Source organism: Silurus meridionalis, chromosome 4, assembly GCF_014805685.1.
Source record: "Silurus meridionalis isolate SWU-2019-XX chromosome 4, ASM1480568v1, whole genome shotgun sequence".
Classification (NCBI taxonomy): domain Eukaryota; kingdom Metazoa; phylum Chordata; class Actinopteri; order Siluriformes; family Siluridae; genus Silurus; species Silurus meridionalis.
In genome coordinates, this window is record NC_060887.1 from 6,393,756 (window position 1) to 6,413,224 (window position 19,469).

At 38.1% G+C, this 19,469-nt stretch overlaps 3 protein-coding genes and 1 long non-coding RNA gene across 4 annotated transcripts in view; 3 read left to right on the top strand and 1 right to left on the bottom strand.

Annotated features, from left to right (window-relative positions):
• Positions 1-655: 655 nt before the first annotated feature.
• On the top strand, positions 656-3,522 carry LOC124383914 (C-C chemokine receptor type 5-like). Its single transcript, XM_046846292.1, has 2 exons — positions 656-869; positions 1,493-3,522. The coding sequence occupies exons 1-2, from the start codon at positions 848-850 to the stop codon at positions 2,539-2,541; spliced, it is 1,071 nt and encodes a 356-aa protein (XP_046702248.1). The 5' UTR covers positions 656-847; the 3' UTR covers positions 2,542-3,522.
• A 1,104-nt stretch (positions 3,523-4,626) lies between these two features.
• LOC124384006 (C-C chemokine receptor type 4-like) lies at positions 4,627-6,937 on the top strand. Its single transcript, XM_046846447.1, has 2 exons — positions 4,627-5,135; positions 5,874-6,937. The coding sequence occupies exons 1-2, from the start codon at positions 5,105-5,107 to the stop codon at positions 6,923-6,925; spliced, it is 1,083 nt and encodes a 360-aa protein (XP_046702403.1). The 5' UTR covers positions 4,627-5,104; the 3' UTR covers positions 6,926-6,937.
• A 376-nt stretch (positions 6,938-7,313) lies between these two features.
• The window catches only part of LOC124384009, a 55,418-nt gene continuing 43,262 nt past the window's right edge, over positions 7,314-19,469 (bottom strand). The window contains exons 2-3 of the long non-coding RNA XR_006925325.1: positions 11,866-11,968; positions 7,314-7,409 (exon numbers count right to left, since the gene is read on the bottom strand). This is a non-coding gene — a long non-coding RNA (uncharacterized LOC124384009). The remainder of the gene's footprint in view (positions 7,410-11,865; positions 11,969-19,469) is intronic.
• On the top strand, positions 12,266-15,248 carry LOC124384008 (C-C chemokine receptor type 2-like). The gene is made up of 2 exons (XM_046846449.1): positions 12,266-12,359; positions 14,212-15,248. The coding sequence occupies exons 1-2, from the start codon at positions 12,329-12,331 to the stop codon at positions 15,162-15,164; spliced, it is 984 nt and encodes a 327-aa protein (XP_046702405.1). The 5' UTR covers positions 12,266-12,328; the 3' UTR covers positions 15,165-15,248.

The window sequence follows — 19,469 nt, forward strand, 5'->3', positions numbered from 1 at the left end:
AAAGTCTGAACAAAAAGTTGAGAAAGAAACAAAGGGATTGGATGACATTTGTAGGGCTGAACAGGAAACATCAAAAAGAGAAACTGGGGAACAGAGCAGCATAAATATATACAACAAAGAGAACTAAACTGGAACTGAAACACACACACACACACACACACACACACACACACACACACACACACACACACACACACACGCACACACTCACTCACTCAACTGTGTGTTACTAAACTGTTACAAACCTGAACGCAAAAACACTCAATACTCATTTAAATTCATACACGTCCATGTCTACAACATCACCCATTTTATATTATAATCATATTACACTGTTTACATGCTGTTCTGCACCTCTTGATTGCTGCTGTTTCTTTTTTGCACAACATTGTGTTTATGTTCCTTCGGATCCATGAAGGATGAAGTTCTAAATTATTATGAATAATCAAATCCTTCTTGGACTCACTTAATATATCAACTCGGATATCAAGTTAAACAAGTTTATTTGCATTCTCTGTCATAATTACAGTCTTTGTTGCCAATTAAACATGATCTGTTTTACAACAGGTTTTTAAAACAAGATATTCTGAGGAAGTTGCATGTTCCTAGGAATTGCATGTTCCTGTTTTGTTTTACACTCTGCAAACATCTTGAATATAGTCCAATTCGCAGATTATTTTATATTAAAAGAGTACAACAAACCAGTTGGGTTTTTTTGCCATTTATTTAAGTACATGAACCTAGGTTCAACAAACCCCACCTAAGGGGTGGGTGGATTAGCTCAGCCTCGTCTTATGACAAGTTACACTGTTTACTTTCACAATCACTTTCAGACGATTGGTGAACCATGGAGATCGATCAGAACATAAGTAGGTATATTTCTGTTTTGCTTTAGTAATCTTTACTGGTCATTGTAAAAATGTGTCTAAATTGTTTTTAAGCATTTAGTGACATTGTGTGACCAAGTAGTGGCTTTCAGTTTCTATTATATTTGCTGACTGCTATAATAAAGTTCAGATCACATTACAGTAAGTACAAGCCCTTACCATTGAGCTAACAATTTCCACTATGATATAATGTACGATTACAGCTAGTGTCCGAAAACTACGATAAGAAATATTGTAATACCTAATTCTAAGTCTTTTTGGATGCATATTCAAGAAAATTCAAAAGCAAAAATTTGTTAACAATTTGAGTGACAATTTGACTACATTTTTATAGCCTATGACTTAGAGACTGTTCTATACCTGATTTCCCCATCATTATTGCATGTATTCAATAACTGTGAAAGAATTCAGTAAGTATTATTATTAGTAAAGTATTTATCTATGAACCTCTATCTCCCAATAGAGGTCACTTCATCAGTATCTGTGCCATGTTTATTTGTATATTCATTAGGTTATAAAGAGGCCAAAACAACCAATAGATGAACTTACAATAGATGAAGTTTTTTGTAACAAGTTATAATGAAACTCTTTTCTTCCATAAACAGCCTACGACTATGCTGAGTATATATTCTATGATTTAAATGCTGACAAATTCCAGACCTGCTCCGAAATCAGTGCAATGGGCTTCAGCCAAACCTTCCTCCCTACCCTCTACAGCATCGTCTTCATCGTGGGCTTCATTGGCAATGGCCTGGTTCTGTGTGTCCTGGTTAAGTATTACAAAACATCCACCATGTCAGATGTGTGTCTCTTCAACCTGGCCCTTTCAGACCTCCTCTTCCTGATCTCACTGCCTTTCTGGGCTCATTACGCTGCCGTCTCTGAGTGGACCTTCGGGACCAACATGTGCCATGCAGTGACAGCGCTCTACACGCTGGGATTCTATGGAAGTATCTTTTTTATGATTATAATGACCTTGGACCACTACATTGTCATTGTCCACCCCAATTGCTCTATCTTCATTAAGCACCGGTCTGTCAGAGCTAGCATAGCTGTGGCTTTGTTTATGTGGGCACTTAGCTTAGGAGCTTCTCTGCCAACCATCATTTTCTCCCAAGCAACAAATGAAACAAATGGATGGACATGCAGAGTGGAATATCCAGGAGAAACAGCATGGAGGCAGTTCTCTTACATTGAGATGAACCTACTCGGTTTGATTATTCCTCTCTCCGTGATGGTGTTCTGCTACTCGCGTATCACCCCCATCTTAATGCACATGAAATCTCAGAAGAGACACAAAGCTGTTAAGCTCATCCTGGTCTTGGTCATTATCTTCTTTCTCTTCTGGACGCCCTACAACATTGTCATCTTTCTGATGTTCTTGCATCACTTGGGCTACATGAACACATGTCAGTGGGAGCAGGACCTGAACATGGCTATGCAGTGGGTGGAAACCATAGCGTTCAGCCACTGCTGCCTCAACCCCATCATCTACGCCTTTGTGGGTCAGAAATTCAGGAATTCCATTTTAAATATCTTCAAAGAGTGGGTTTTAGTTTGCTTTGGTCAATGCTCAACAAATAACAGTAAGATCTCAGAAAGGAGCTCGATGCATTCACACTCCTCAGTGATTAACAGCACAAAACTTGTCTAACTTTCATGCACATCAGTATTAATTATTAATCATAATTATTCATCCATTGTTAAATATTATTAGGCTAAAAACGTGTTTTCTTGTAATTTGTTTGCTATTTTGTGTACATGCACCTCCATTTTCAAAAGTTTCTGAGGATGAGCCCGGGGAAGGATTTAAATTCTGAAATGTACCAACAGATGGCGCTGCAGCACAATGCTAAAAATTTAGATTTAAAATAACAGATGTAAAAAGTAGATCTGTTCATCAATCGTTTAAATATGTAACTTTGAATATATACAGTATTTTATTGTTGTCTAGAAAATGTTAGTAATATATGGAGCCACTAATGGCATTTTAACAAAATTCTGTCATAACGTCACATATTAAAAGCATAAATGAATTTATGCCTGCAGATAATAAAGGCTAGTGAATAAAAGAAGAAGAACATAGTTAAGTCACTTCAGGTTATAAGATAATACATTGAGCTGACAAGAAACTATTCTGAGACCATGAGTTAATGAATTCAGACTATGACATCTTCTGGGGTTAAAGATGCATCCTGTAATGTATTTCTCAACAGACCTTTGAAGACAAATCTTTGGACGTCACCATGCGACTGAACCACTCTAAATCCCATTTTCCACAAAGGTCTGATAAGTACATTTATTCATCCCTTGCAAAGCTGTGGCTTAGACCATTAAAAGCTTCGTACTTTCCCATTTGGGGTTTGGCCCATTTATTGTTGACAGGAAACCTTGATCAGACTTGTCCTTGAGAAACTTATCGGATCTTAACTTTATATCACTTTATATGACTATGCCCCAAATTACCCCTTATTTTCTGTGAATACGCACAAGTCATCACAAGTTATATCCGAGTTACACTTTTCACCTTGTTATAAAAGGTCAGCATGTTTTTGATAGTTATTATAGCTCATACTCTGTAAACAGCTAACTTTCTGTTGAATCCTTTCCTACAATAAATCAGTGCAGAAATGTGCTCAAGTGCCATAATTCAAGCAGTAGTGGGAGAGAGTGGTACCTGATGACCAAGAGTTAAGTCTCCAAGACTTACAGATAGATCTGCTTAAAGTGTTTCAATGAAAAGGAAAGCAGGAGAAAAAGGTATAAAAAGGTATAAAACATATAATTACTGTAGTGTTTCAGCAGCTTCAGTGTTTAAATCCAATTAGAATAAAGTTTCAGCTCTTTTGGTGCTTGGACACCTTTCAAAAAAGGAAAATCCAAATCAATTCAACTAATGTAAAAAGCAACCAAATAAAACTAAAGCCAGAAACACTGAACTGTCAGTCCCCAAAATGATAACCAAGAATGAATATATATCTAGAAGAAAATTCAACCAGTTTAATGACTAAAGAACAAAACACTAGAACTAATCCTAATCAGCATAAAGAGTACACAAACAACAAAATTGACTTAGACTTAATGTTGTTCAAAACAACTGTGACATCTGGAACTAATCCAAACTCAACATTTACACTATTGAACTGAGAATGTGAAAGAGAGGTACATAAACAAACAGGTACTGCACTCAAAATCATACTACATGAGGAGTTACAAGATGCTGATATACATATATATTTAAGTATATATATATATATATATAAGTAGAGGCCACGCTGTGAAGGGGCAGGTGCCAATATTCATCCTGTTACATTTACATACACACACTGACAGTACATGACCTTAGAATAACTGTAGATGTATTGAATAAAAAACATTTCTATGGCAGCAAAAAGCAACATATCATTATTTCATAATTACAGGTTTTAATTTGCCCTTAAATACATTACATAGATTTTTATTTAGTGCTTCTTGTAGAGTATTTCTAAACAGACGCCACCCCAAAAGTGCTATTTTATGTATAAATTACTGTATTGTATTAACATTTTACTTTATTTTATAATGAATTTATTTTTATTAATACATTTCATTATTTCAACTAAAAATTAAATCTCCATTAAAAACAATTCCCTATAAGTGTTTTGGTCTGTGGTGCTCTCCGCAAGAGACCAGGAAAATCAGACAAACTTATTATTTATGTGGCAAACGCAATTCTACAATAAACCGGGGTGCCAGATTCCAACCGCGCTAAAGTGGGGGATTACTGTATAACAGACAACCAATGCAATCAGATTTTCCAAATCCTGTACTAAATCTTTCAATGACTAAGTGTTTGTAAGTGAACAATTAGGCATTTTTTCATCATTTCAAGGTCGACTTAAACTGTTAGTTTAAAATGCTTTTTGGCTCATTTAAAAAGGTGCCAGGGTTTATTCCCACCCTGTGCCTAGTGATTGTGGGAAATAAACGGATCCAGACCACTCAGACCAAGTGTTTCTGAAAGACAATTAATGAAAAATTAAATCTAATTCTTCTCTCATTACTTGAAAACACTCAATGTTCCAATCAGTTTTATTCTGCTAGTAGCCATGACATCACTGCTCTTTCAGAAGAAAAAAGCTCCACCTCAGAACATCACGGCATCAGAGCTCAGCCCTTGTAGCAAATATAAAAATAGAAACACCCTACTTTCTCAATCGCTCTTGGATCACTGAATCATGGCAACGATTTTCTACAACACGACAACAAGTAGGTGCATATTTTCCATTTTGTGAATTTGCTAATTGTGTAAATACTTTGAAGTAGATTGCTGAAAATCCTTTTCACACAATAATGAAATAACCGTAATGCCGAACGCTATTATAATAATCAATACATATTCGAATCATTAGCACACCGGGAAATTGGAATTAGATAAATTTTTGCCATCTCGTTAACTTCAAATAAAAAAATTAATTGAATTGTTTTACAGAAGTTAATAAGTCACAGCATCTGTTCTAAAAGCATTAGCCAAGTATTGATTACACAATGACACAAAGTTATATCTGATAGGGATATTGAATATTCCTTTTTTAAAATTCCCTGAAAAAAAATACAAAATAAGAAAAAAATAAAGCTGAAAAAATGCAAAAAACAATTCATACAAAAATCACCCAAAAATATTTTTTCCACATTAGTCAAGGATTAAAATGAATGAATGAATTATTAATATTTTTCAGACGTATCATATTTGCTGCTTCTTGTAGATGGGGTTCCAGCAAAGTAATAAAAGCTACTGCTAGTGATTTAGTGAGGTCCTAAGACTGGCCCTGCCAGTGAAGCAACACAAGTCTAGGAAGTGAAAGTCCTAACACATTTTTCATAGGTGAACCTGCAGAAAGAGGGGGGGGGGAGAGGGTCGTCTTCTTTCACTGATGTCCCACAGAAAATTACATGTACATAATTATCAATTGTTTATGCAATTAGTTTTTTTTCCCCCATACACAGCTCAGGACTATTCCGAGTATGAAGACATGAAATTCTGGCAGTACAGACCCTCCAATAACAACGTAACTGAGTTGAGAAGAGTCTTCGTCCCTACCCTCTACAGCATCGTCTTCATCGTGGGCTTAATTGGAAATGGCCTTGTTTTGTGTGTCCTGTTCAAATATCGCAAAACATCCAACATGTCAGATGTGTGTCTCTTCAACCTGGCCCTTTCAGACCTCCTCTACCTGATCTCACTGCCTTTCTGGGCTTATTACACTGCCGTCTCTAAGTGGATCTTCTGGAGCTTCATGTGCAATACATTGTCTGCACTCTACATGCTGGGATTCTATGGAAGTATCTTCTTCATGATCCTCATGACTATTGAACGCTACACTGTCATTGTCCATGCCCATAGGTTCCTGTTTCTCAAGCACCGGTCTGTCAGAGCTAGCATAGTGCTGATTTTGTTAATTTGGACACTTAGCTTGGGAGCTTCTCTACCAACCATCATTTTCTCCCAAGTTAAGGACGGATTAAATGGGCAAACCTGCAGTGTGACATATCCAAAAGAGACAGCATGGGCATCATTCTCTTACATGGAGCTGATCTTCCTTGGCTGGATTATTCCTCTCTCAGTGATGGTGTTCTGCTACTCACGTATCATCCCCATCTTAATGGACATGAAGTCTCAGAAAAAACACAAAGCAGTCAGACTCTTGCTGGTCTTGGTCATTGTTTTCTTCCTCTTCTGGACACCCTACAACATCGTCATCTTCCTGAAGTTCCTGCATCACCTTGGCTACATGATAGATTATAAGCGTGACCTAGACATGGCTATGCAGTGGGTGGAAACCATAGCGCTCAGTCACTGCTGCATCAACCCCATCATCTACGCCTTTGTGGGGCAGAAATTCAGGAATTTGTTTCTGAAGATCTTGAAAGAGTGGTTTCCTCTTTGCTTTGTTCGATGTATAACAGTTGACAGTGGCTTCTCACAGAGGATGGACACTGTGTACTCATGCTCCTCAATGATGCCCAGCACAAGGAAAGAATCGAGAGTGATTGCTTGATATCATCAACGTTTACAATGTACATTTTGCCTGCAAGGAACTATCTATAAATATTATTTACAAATAATCATTTAACAATAAATAATTAATCAAACACAAACCAGACACTGTTGTAGCATTCTGAGTAGGACCTGAGTACGATCTCCTGGAGCAGCAGTCCCCAACCTTTTCTGAACCACAAACCAAGACGTTTTTCCACGGACTGTTGTGTATGTTGAAAAATTAAATTAAATTATTTTAATTATTAATTTAACTATTACATATATAATGGAAATCTAACTCAAATCACCACAATACACAATCAGTGGAAGTAATTTATTGATGTATAGAAATATTGTTGACTGAAACACGTACAGGAAATCGGCATGATGGAAGTCATCATTAAAAAACACACTCTGCGGACTGCTAAAGTCAATAAAAAATATTTATACTGTCTGTGCTGCTTAGTACCAAGTGATCCATGACCCAGTTGGGGACACCTGCCCTAAAGGAGACAACCGAAGAACCAAATGAGAAAAAGTTTAGAAGGAATCAGATTCAGCTGAGATATTTTTGCTATATTCTGCTGCATTGAGGGCTTGTTTATCTCTTTCCTGTAACTGTCATCCACATGAGGTTCTTCATAAAGTCATGTACTTAGCCAAATGTTTTACATTTTATATATGCAGATATGACATCCTGTGTCACATAAAGCGAGGATAAGTGCATGCAAGTGCAGAAAATAATTATAAGGAAGTGCAGAAATCCAAACAAAAGACATGAACACAATGTAAGAAAGAAAGACAGTGGACTGTAACAATAATCATGCAGAAACAATGAGCGAAATAAGTGGTAAAGTTATACACAAACAATACAGTATATGCTAATTACAGTGACATGAGATAGGAGTGAGCCATCCGTGCAGTGGCTGTTGGGTAATGTAGTTTCTAGGGTTAATCTTGGCATATTGTTATAGAAACACAACACAGGAATCAGTTTTCGTTCCAGAGTTGACATGTGAGCTCATTGTTTCTGATTTATTACTCTCAATAAAGCATACACATGTTTGATACAGAAACTGAAATACTGTGCTTACTGATAGAGTTATAGGGACATTACAGTTATACAGTTATAGATTCACTATAGTAATAGTACTATTATATGCTTACAGTTGGGATACAATCCACTTGTAGGTACAGAAAGAGGTACAGTTAAAGTACAATATGATTGCAGGTGTTGTTATAGAACAGCTACTAATTACCATCCAGTTGTGAAACATACAAACAATGTCTAAATAACTGGCAACAAAAGTGAGTACACCCTTAGAAACATGTCAAAACTGTGTCTATATATTTGTAGTTTGCTAAAATAATCTGATTATACTGATTCAGTCTTCCTTTCAATGTATATCATTTTTTCAGCCAATAAAATCATCATAAACGTAAGTGGTCATAATTTCTCTTTGATCATTTCTTAACAATTCCTGCTTTACAGGTCTGAAGAGAGCAGCCTAGTGGCACATATTAGTCGATTTATACTTGTCTGCATGGTTCCTGTCCCAACACACACATATCATCTAGGAAGAAATGACTAATCTCAAGTGTGATCTAGATGAATACAGCCAGTGCACTTGGAGGATGAATTATAAGCCACATAACAGACTTGTACTGTTTAATGGCTTTGAGATTCACTAATCCAAATTCAAATCTTATATTTACAGTATTATTAAAAAACAACCATGTTCACATTAAATCAATGACCAGATTAACCACAGCTGGTGTTTAAACATTTTTGGAAAATCTGGGATAAGACTTTAATATACATGTATTAAATACCATTACACACCATCAGCTGTTACACCATTAAATCCATTATCACTTTTCTTTTCTATTACAGAGTGTGTTAGTGCTAAACCTGCCCTGTATTATTTTAAAAATAATCAGCAATTCAAGCAACAATTACCGATGACGTCCTGAATAAGTGAAATTAAACTAAAAGCCAAGAAAATATGAAATAATAAAAAAATTATTTTCTCTGTAAATTTTAATGTATATTCTTTAGGGTTAATGTTTACCAGTGTGTATTAACATGCCCAGTCTTTTGAAATTAAGAAAGGCCTGTTTCGCAGGAAAGAAATTAAGATCACAGCTTCAGGACATCTTTAAAAGCTGCACTTCAGTCTTGTTAACTTGCATAATCTATTTGTAAGTAAATCATCCTACATTTAGATTTACAGCATTTGGCAGAATCCATTATCCAGAACGACTTACAACTGAGCAGTTAAAGGTTAAGGGCCTTGCTCAAGAGCCCAGCAGTGGGAGCTTGGTCTAGGGAGTTGAACTTGTGACCCTTTGACTCAGAGTTCAATGCTTGAACCACTGAGCTCCCACCTCCTTACATCCTGCATTTCCTAAAATTGTTCGTTTACAAAGACACCAGCGCAGACTTTCGCTGAAACGTCACAACTTGCCAACATGCTATTTTTTGTCTCACTCAAAGGCTGCAATTCTGTGAAAACTCCCTTGTTTCCCTCAAACATGTTTTTTTTTACAGTGTGTCTGGGAAAACCTGAACATCGACTGTGTTCATTAGAAGGACAAACATCTGACTGAAGATGACTGAAAGAATCCATCCAGTTTTTCAACACACAAAATGTTTGTAGTAATAACTGACCCTAGGTCAGGGTCAGGGTCAGGGTTAGGGTTAGGGTAAGGGTTAGAGTAAGGGTTGGGGTTAGGGTCAGGGTTAGGTTCAGGGAAAAGGTTGGGGTAAGGGTTAGGGTAAGGGTTAGGGTCAGGGTTAGGGTCTTACTACTGTAGCGTCTGGCACAGGTCATTTAGACTTCATGTCCCAGGCATTCCTTTTAACCTATGACATCTACACCTCAATCAAAAGTTGAAACTTTTATTGGGGGTAAAATAGTCATAAGTGCCACACTCCCCCCCTTTTGAAGACACTAAACAGGACCAGACCCTGAACTCCTGTTGAGTTCACAAAGACCCCCTAATCCTAAAACACACACCCACACACAACTGGCTCCAGAAGGTCTGTATCCTACCACAAGACGAGATAACCCCATGCAGGTTCTCTGTTGACCGCATAGAGACCTCGACCATAAAACACCCACACATACACAATGCACACACACACACACACACTGATACAATAAAGCATTCCTTTTTCTAATTAAACAAAATGAATAAGATGCTCCACACCCCACGACATTAACCGATACTTGTATGTATCTCCTTTATTGTTTATAGTTGTACGCTAAAGATCCTATTAATGTAACTCTATTAATGTGTCTCTTCTATTAAGGCTTAATTGACTTAAGATTATCTGTTCTTTACTTTCCTGACAAGGGTGCATTTCATTTGATCAGAATACGACATTGTACTAACATCCATTATACGTTAATTACTGGTCCCAGCACATTAATGTATACCTGTTCTAATGCTGTATGTCCTTTTAAGGCCTGATGTCAGAATTTATACAAAATTATCTGCTCTTCACTTTCCTAATGAAAGTGCATTTTGTTCTGTGTTTTTATTCTTTTATCAGAACATAATGTTGTAGTAACATTAGTTACACTTTGACCACTGATCTATGTATGTAATGTACCGCTGCCGTTATGCCATCAATCCTCTCGTGTTTAGTATCCAAATGACCACAAAATTACCTGTAACTTACTTTTCAAACAATGGTACATTTTATTGGATCAGGAAAGTCACCATACCGTCTTAATACACTTCAGATAAAACTTTAAAGTTCTATAATCCAAACCATGCCCACAGACACATGGAACAAAGGGGGGTTTTTCCCTCCAAAATCTCAACCCTTAGTATTGGCCGTTCCCCCCAAAGATGGGTGGAGTTCGAGACCTTTAAAATGTCACAAACACCACCAATCGTTGGTCAGACGTACGAAACAGCTTGGAAACGACTCCCTCTTTCTTCAAGATCTTCCAGCAAGCTTCACTTCCAAAAACAACCACCGCTCTGATCTTCAGGAGAACCTGGAAGAACATCTGACCCCACCCTAACTGGCTCTTCAAGGATTTCCTTTTCGCATCCGGACTCTTGCGCAACAAGCCAATGCAAGTAACCGTTTCCTTTACCAACGAATTTAGATGCGTATTTTAAGTCTTAGTAAATCTTAAGGTGAATTTAAATTCCTGTGACGATTTCGCAGTTAGGGTCTGCTTAATTTTGAAGCTGAAGCATTTCCATCCATTCCCTTTCCTTTAACTCTTTCTTGTTTCTTTCTCTTCCTTCTTTCCTAGTTTTAACCTTTCTTTATTTTATTTTTGTTTTCTTCATTTCTTTGTTTGTTCGTGTAGCTAGTTCTTTGTGTGTTTGTCTCATTTATTAAACGCCATATTGTTCACAAGTGAGCGTCTCTGGGTACGTTCGTAAATGCAAAGTTCCTGCAATATTCGGTCTGAACTACTTGCTCTTTTAATTTAATTTACGGTATAAAGTAAGAGGGGGTTACGTCTTTCTTGGCCAGGGAGATACCTCTTTTATAGAATTAATATAAATTATACTGTCTGTTTGGTGGACGAACAGACAAATAAGTGTAATGTTAATTCCATTACCGTCAATTCAACTTAACTTAAATATTTAGGAGTAACTATAACACGTTATAATTACTCATAAATATTCAATTTTCTTTGCGAGCTAAATTCGCTACACTACTTAACCCAGTGTTATGGTATAAAAACAGATATTTAGAAAAGGGCAACACCATTTTTGGTAATACATGATTTTTTGACGTATTAAAAGTGTAGCCTGTATAATATGTATACTGTATAATACCCAGTTGGTCTAAATAAACGATTATAATTGGTTGTTGTTCTTGCAGAACAGTGACAAGGAAGGTTTCCTATGAACCTGAATGTTTGTTTAAAACATGTTGATATAATTGTGTTTAAACTCTATTAAAACATTTTGCTTACTTACTCGATCCTTCAGGTTTCCAGTTAAGTCGTCATGTAGACCAGGAGTCTCCTACTTTTAATAAACCATGGACCATTACATCCTGTATATGTTTATTCATGTCCCTCTGTAAAAGATAATAAAACAAATAGTTTTTAGAGTTAGTTTGTCAAATAAAAACCAAAAGAAAAAATACCCAAAAGGTGAGGATGAGGACAAACAGCATTTTGCTTATCATTAATTATTGATAAATGTCATCAATACAGTTTCCAATATAGATCTGTATATACAGGATAGTCCTGGAATATCTGATGAGGTATTTTAGGGTGACTTGTTTCTCACATGGATGATGTTTTTTCAAGGTCGACTGTTCCGTCAGCAGGACGAAGCCCCACCTCAGAAAAAAATCAAAGCTCAGCCTGAGGGACATGCACACATTGAAGATGCACACACCCTTCTTTTACAATCATTCTTGGGCTGATGAATCATGGCATCGTTTTTCCCCACCATGGAAACAAGTAAGTGCATGTTTTTCTCATTATTGCAAAAATGTAACTGCTTGGCAGCCATTAATGATGATTAATACAATCAGTGAAGTGAAACTAAAAACCTCTAGAGCATTTTTACAAGTTCACAGATGAGATAAACAATAAACAGACATTTTACTGTACACTTATTGATGAATTACTTGACATTATATTATATATTGGAACATAATTCTTAACTAAGTTCTTAGTCACTACTGGGGGGAGGCATTCAGCTGCATTCAGCTGCTTAGGAAAGGCAGGTAGTGATGTAGGTGAGAAGGTCAGGAGCTCTAGGGTGCAGTCAGGGTTCACATTAATTCCAAAAGTGTTCAGTAAGGTTAAGGTTAGGGTTAGGATTTTTATAGAGACCTGCACAGCTCCGAGTTCAAGTCAAGTCAAGTTTATTTGTATAGCGCTTTTCACAACAGACATTGTCTCAAAGCAGCTTTATAGAAATCAACAGTGAAGGTGAACGGTGTGTGTTTATCCCTGATGAGAAGCCGTGGCGTCTGTGGCAAGGAAAAACACCCTTAGATGTTATGAGGAAGAAACCTTGAGAGGAACCAGACCCAAAAGGGGAACCCATCCTCATTTGGGTGACATCAAGAGTTTGATCATAAATCTTTCAACACTACAGAACACTGGAGAGTGAGAACTAACATGAGTACTGGAGTATAAGATTATAAGTGATTTTTCTACAGTCTTAAACAGTCTATATGGTTATAAAACTAGGAGCTACTGAGCTCAACATTTGTGATCATCACAGAACCAACATCAGCGTCTCCATGCCAGAGCCTTTAAACACTCCAGGAGGTCCAATGTCAAAACCACACGTAGTGGGATCCAATTGGCACTGGTACGTCTCTAGATGGTTCGGGATGTTTGCGAGTTCGGCATCTACTTCTTTAAAGGTCCATAATGTTTTGTTTAACCTTTATTTTTACAGGCAAGTCGTTAAGAACAGGTTCTTATTTACAATGGTGGCCTGACTTCATGAGGTGGAACGTGACTGGAGCTGGAGAAACCTCAGGAAGCCTCGGGATGGGGAGAGAAAGAGAAGCAGTGGAGAGGAATTAGTGTAGTTGCTGTTCATGATATTAACAGCACAGGTTAAAAATGTGATGTGATCAGATGTTCTGGAGCACAAGGTTATGATGTGATGTGTGTTATGTGTAGAACTCACTAAAAACATACGTCTTTAATCTGCACTTAAACTGGGAGAGTGTGTCTGAGCCCCGAACACTGTCAGGAAGACTATTCCAGAGTTTAGGAGCTAAATGTGAGAATGTTCTACCACCTTTAGTGGACTTTGCTATTCTATTGAAGGGAAACATGCTACTGCATCTTATACGATTGTTTGTCTTCAACTTTGTGCTATTGGCTGAAAAATATTTTATTCATATAGCATGTTGTGATTTAGTGAAGAATTGTGGTGTGACGGTCTGAAATATAATTTGTGATCCTCTATTATTTTCAAACACACCATTTATTAATATTTTAGCCCTGATATTAACAATCAAATTGAGCTTCACACCTAGAAAAGCATCTTTACCTATTTAAATTCATTATATAAGTGAATTAGTGGATAAATAGATTAATTCATAAACCTACTAAACAGTTCCCACAGTACCCACTGTTTTAGCACAATATTAACCTGATGCTACTTTGGCACCTTCACCACTGCAGCTGGTAAAGATTTGGGACAGTTTAGTGTTGTAATATTTTCATGCAAAAAGCATGAATGAGTTGATTTTATGTTTTTTAAAACTATGCTAAATCTTACTGTACAGAAAAAAAAGGCATTTTGTTATGTATGACAAGTGCAATGTTTTTTCTTCAACAGCTTTGAACTACACAGATTACATAGATTCTGAACAGATGGCCTGTAACATGAACATTGTATGGAATTTCAGCAGAGTGTTCCTCCCTACCCTCTACAGCATCGTCTTCATCGTGGGCTTCGTCGGCAATGCTCTGGTGTTGTGTGTCCTGGTCAAGTACCACAAAAGGTCAAAGGTGACAGATGTGTGTCTCTTCAACCTGGCCCTTTCAGACCTTCTCTTCCTAATCTCACTGCCTTTCTGGGCTCATTACGCTGCCGTCTCTGAGTGGATCTTCGGGAGCTTCATGTGCCATGCGGTAACAGCGCTCTACATGCTGGGATTCTATGGAAGTATCTTCTTCATGATCCTCATGACCATAGACCGCTACACCATTATTGTCCATGCCCATACTTCCCTCTTCTCCAAGTACCGGTCAGTCAGAGCTAGCATAGTGCTGATTTTGTTTACATGGGCACTTAACTTGGGAGCTTCACTTCCTAACATCAGTTTCTCCCAAGTAAAGAATGACACGAATGGATGGACATGTGGAGTGGAGTATCCAGGAATAGAGTGGATGTCATTCTCTTACATTGAGATGAACGTCCTCGGCTTGATTATTCCTCTCTCTGTGATGGTGTTCTGCTACTCGCGTATCGTTCCCATTTTAATGACCATGAAATCTCAGAAGAAACACAAAGCTGTGAGGCTCATCCTGGTCTTGGTCATTGTTTTCTTCCTCTTCTGGACGCCCTACAACATCGTCCTCTTCATGAAGGTTCTGCATCGCTTGGGCTACATGAACACGTGTCAGTGGGAGCAGGATCTGAACATGGCTACACAGTGGGTGGAAACCATAGCGTTCAGTCACTGCTGCCTCAACCCCATCATCTACGCCTTTGTGGGGCAGAAATTCAGGAATTTAGTTCTGAAGCTACTGAAAGAGTGGTTTCCTCTTTGCTTTGTCGCTGTATAACAATTCAAATTGAATTCTCAGAGAGAAGGTGCTCACACTCATCAGTGATTTCCAGGACAAAACATGCATTAAAGAAACCATCATAATGTGAAAAAGGAAGACACAATATTCAGTTTAGAGCAGATAATCTGTAATCCCATAACATTTGCACAATATGTACATGGAGCTCAGAAAGACAAGATCCTGAAAGTTTGATTTATTTCGCCCAACTGCAGTGCAAGTGCAATGATGATAAAAATCTTCTCCAGTTCAATTCTTTTGATTTGTACAGCACTTGTAAGCATGAACATTGTGTTAAAGCAGCTTTACTGATAAACAGGTTATAAAGTTCTATAAATTAATTTATAAGGTGAAGAGAATAGAACTGTGTTGTTCAGTGAGCCATTGGGCTCAGAATTTTAAGGATTGCAGCATTCATAAAAAAAACACTGGGTCATGACCCTGTTCCGGGATCTGGAAAAGCTGTTATTGGGTCACAAGAAGGTTCTGGGAAAAATGTCTACACACAAGCCAGTGTTTTTTTTTTTATGTTTTGCTATTTAAGAGCCAGTCATCCCTCAATCAAATAAAAAAAGATATGTAAATTAGTGATTTCATATAAAATGTATTTAAAATAAAGACTAAATATATTACTGGATTTTCTGTCATTTTTGATGTTTTTGACGTTGTCAGGAATCCACCTGCCACGCCCTCTTCGGTGGCTGTTATGCCTCCACTCTCTCTGGAGCTCCCGGCTTATTCACGCACACCTGGGGCTCATTATCACTCAGCCCCGCCCCTACATAAGCCCCTCATTCACACTCACGCCTTTGTCCGTTATTGTATGTGTTACGTGTCCTTACGCGTTCCGTCCCTTCCTACACTCTCTCCGCGGCTGCGCTGTCTCCCCAAAGCACATCTCGGACTGCTGTGTGTGTGTGTGTGTGTGTGTGTGTGTGTGTCTCTCTCTCTCTCTCTCTCTCTCTCTCATTATTAAACCCGAGCGAGCTGTACTCCAGCTTCTGCCTTCCGTTCATTCGCTCCCTGACAGTTGTAATCTCTGTCAGAATGAATATATTTAATATAATAGACTATGTTCTTTCCTGCACGTCACCCAGTCCCACATCACTGATAAATCCCACCTGTTCCTTTATACCCTGACTGTACATTTCACCACGCGTCTTTCTAGAGTATCTTTTGTCTTGCTCAAGCTCAGGTTACAGTTTTCTTGTATATTGTTTTATAATATTCATTTTTTTGTGTCTATTTGTTTTTGTATATTTACACTGCTATAAAATCTATCGACACTTCACCATTCATTACATCAGAATATATTAAAACTATGAATCAAAATATTACAGACATGAGATGATCTTTAAAGGCCTAAAAACCTCGGGGGTCATGAAATTCTATAACACGTGCCGACGATTAAATATTTGTCCGGAGCAGGTGAAAAAGTATTTGCTTAAGGTGGTGTTGGATAAAGTATCATCCATGTGGAAATTGCAGAGACTTTAGTGTCTATTTTTGAATTGTAGATTAAAATAAATGATCATTGATCATCTTCCTGTTTATTTCTGGCACGTTTTTGTTTTCCAACGTTTTGTATTTACACCGTTCTGTTATTTTGATACATAGACGATAACTTGCCAAAAACAGATCTTCTGGGTGACAAGACCAACCCCCACCTTATGAAAGATCTTATCATCGTAATACAGCAGTGTACACAGGACGCTTTCACAGACTTTCTGACTCGGGCTGAAGAGACGGATGTTCAACATGACAAGTAGGTGGATGTTTCTGTATTTGCTTCTTTTTCTTCCAATTGTTGCTTAATAACCTGTACAACAATCTTCATTGATTGTCTTCATCTCACTTACTGAAAAGAAAATTTCTGATTCCCTGCTTTAAACGTATGACTTGATGCCACCGGTGTTTTACAGCAGGTTACCAATAATAAGCTCAACCACTGCCACAAAGAAGAAAAAAATGTATTAGTAATGTGTTCTGTGATGACCACTGGTTTTTTTTTTGTTTGTTTAATACACAGCTGAGGAATATTCTGAATACGACAACCACACATATAATGATTTTTCAGTCTGCCACAACACCGAGGTAATAGATTTCAGACGACTCTTCCTCCCTACCATCTACAGCATCGTCTTCATCATGGGCTTCGTCGGAAACGCTCTGGTGTTGTGTGTTCTGGTCAAGTACCACAAAAGCTCCAACATATCAGATGTGTGTCTTTTCAACCTGGCCCTTTCAGATCTCCTCTTCCTGATCTCACTGCCTTTCTGGGCTCATTACGCTGCCGTCTCTGAGTGGATCTTCGGGAGCTTCATGTGCCATGCGGTAACAGCGCTCTACACGCTGGGATTCTATGGAAGTATCTTCTTCATGATCCTCATGACTATTGAGCGATATTTTGTCATTGTCCTCACTTTTAGCTCCCGGTTCCTCATGTCTCGGTCTGTCAGAGTTAGCATAGCTGTGGCTTTGTTTATCTGGACAATCAGTGTGGGAGCTTCTCTGCCAACCATCATTTTCTCCCAAGTAAAAAATGAATCAAACATTTGGACATGCAAAGTAGAAAACGAGAAAATGTGGAGGCATATCTCTTATATTGAGATGAACGTCCTCGGTTTAATTATTCCTCTCTCCGTGATGGTGTTCTGCTACTCGCGTATCATCCCCATCTTAATGCACATGAAATCTCAGAAGAAAAACAAAGCTGTTAAGCTCATGCTGGTCTTGGTCATTGTTTTCTTCCTCTTCTGGATGCCCTACAACATTGTCATCTTTCTGATGTTCTTGCATCACTTGGGCTACATGAACACGTGTCAGTGGGAGAAGGATCTGAACATGGCTATGCAGTGGGTGGAAACCATAGCGTTCAGTCACTGCTGCCTCAACCCCATCATCTACGCCTTTGTGGGGCAGAAATTCAGGAATTTATTCCTAAAGATCCTGAAAGAGTGGTTTCCTCTTTGCTTTAGTTGCTACACAACAGTTGACAGCGAGTTCTCCGAGAAAAGGATCATTAGATACTCACGTCCAACAATGACGTCCAGCACAAAGATATAATCATAGCAAAGCAATAATGCATTTACAATAATATGAGATCTTTTGTCTGTTTGCTTGCAATGCTGTTGGTCAGTGCAACCAATGTGCATTAAGGTTGATATTACTATTGCTATTTATGTTTATTTTCTGAAACTGTTAAAGAAAAATGTCACGATGACTACAACAATCACGACTGCATTATTACTAAAGCAACTAAAAGTGTGCTGTAATGGGAAAAGAATTGTTTGGGTCCACTGTGACCCTGAGCAGGCTGACACACTAATACATGAATAAATCTTCTTTATATGATGTCAGGAAATCAGCTTCTCCATATTTTACAGGTTTTACATGCTAGCCTTTAAAAGGACTAAATGTAAGAAAATTTTTTATTCTGTGAGTTTCTGTGAGTTTTTCTGTGAGCTCGCAGATATGATCACATCTACATCAAAGATTTTAAAAACTATAAAGATTACACTGGAGCATAAAGAATGTACACAGTGACATGTTCACAATAACAATCTTTGTAAACAGTCTGCACAGTCACACTTTTTGGTCTCCCAGTTAAAGCAGCATGTAAGCAACTACGGCACTCTTTTCAAAACATACCTTCTAAAGCATCCATCATTATGAGTCTGCTGGAAGCCTTACAAGTGTAACAGGAATGTTGGATAAAGTGACACACATCTCTAAGCCCTTCAGGAGCTACTGCAGTCATTGTCTAGTAATAAAACAAGTCGATTCTTGAATAAGACGTGTGTGGAGCGCCCGATGGTTCAGGAAAGAGAAAATTGGAGGCAAGTACTGGGAAGTCAAAATGCACTACACTGCTCCAGCACAACATCATTTTAAGTGATGCTCCTCTACTCACAGCACCTCTGAATGTGAACAGGTGGCCAAGGGTTAGTGGGAAACCTCCTGCAAAAAAAAAATAAAATACTTTAGGTCTGGGCACTTTAGTAGGTTTTCGACCGGAAACTGTCTGAGCTGGGCACCTTCTGGATGGGCACTCTGGGGAATAGGACATTGCCAGCAGGCAGAGTGCCAGCTTTAAATTTGTCCAGCTCCACACACTCAAAACATGTTACGCTTTTATCTGTCCATCTGTTACTCCTTCCAGCACTAACCGAAACATAGATCACCTATTTAGAAGTTCAGAACAGGTGTGCATTTCTTTCTCACCTCCAGCGTTATTCCCAAACTGGCACTCACTCTACTGGCATGTTATAAACAGACAACTGTGTTTAATGCAGCACACACTCG

What these genes read in the sequence shown, in the direction of transcription:
- LOC124383914 (XM_046846292.1), top strand. Translation starts at nt 848, where the DNA reads ATGGAGATCGATCAGAACATAA. An exon ending in GGAGATCGATCAGAACATAA is followed by an intron (nt 870 to 1,492) that starts GTAGGTATATTT and finishes TTCCATAAACAG; the next exon opens with CCTACGACTATGCTGAGTAT.
- LOC124384006 (XM_046846447.1), top strand. Translation starts at nt 5,105, where the DNA reads ATGGCAACGATTTTCTACAACACGACAACAA. An exon ending in TTTCTACAACACGACAACAA is followed by an intron (nt 5,136 to 5,873) that starts GTAGGTGCATAT and finishes CCCCATACACAG; the next exon opens with CTCAGGACTATTCCGAGTAT.
- LOC124384008 (XM_046846449.1), top strand. Translation starts at nt 12,329, where the DNA reads ATGGCATCGTTTTTCCCCACCATGGAAACAA. An exon ending in TTTCCCCACCATGGAAACAA is followed by an intron (nt 12,360 to 14,211) that starts GTAAGTGCATGT and finishes TTTCTTCAACAG; the next exon opens with CTTTGAACTACACAGATTAC.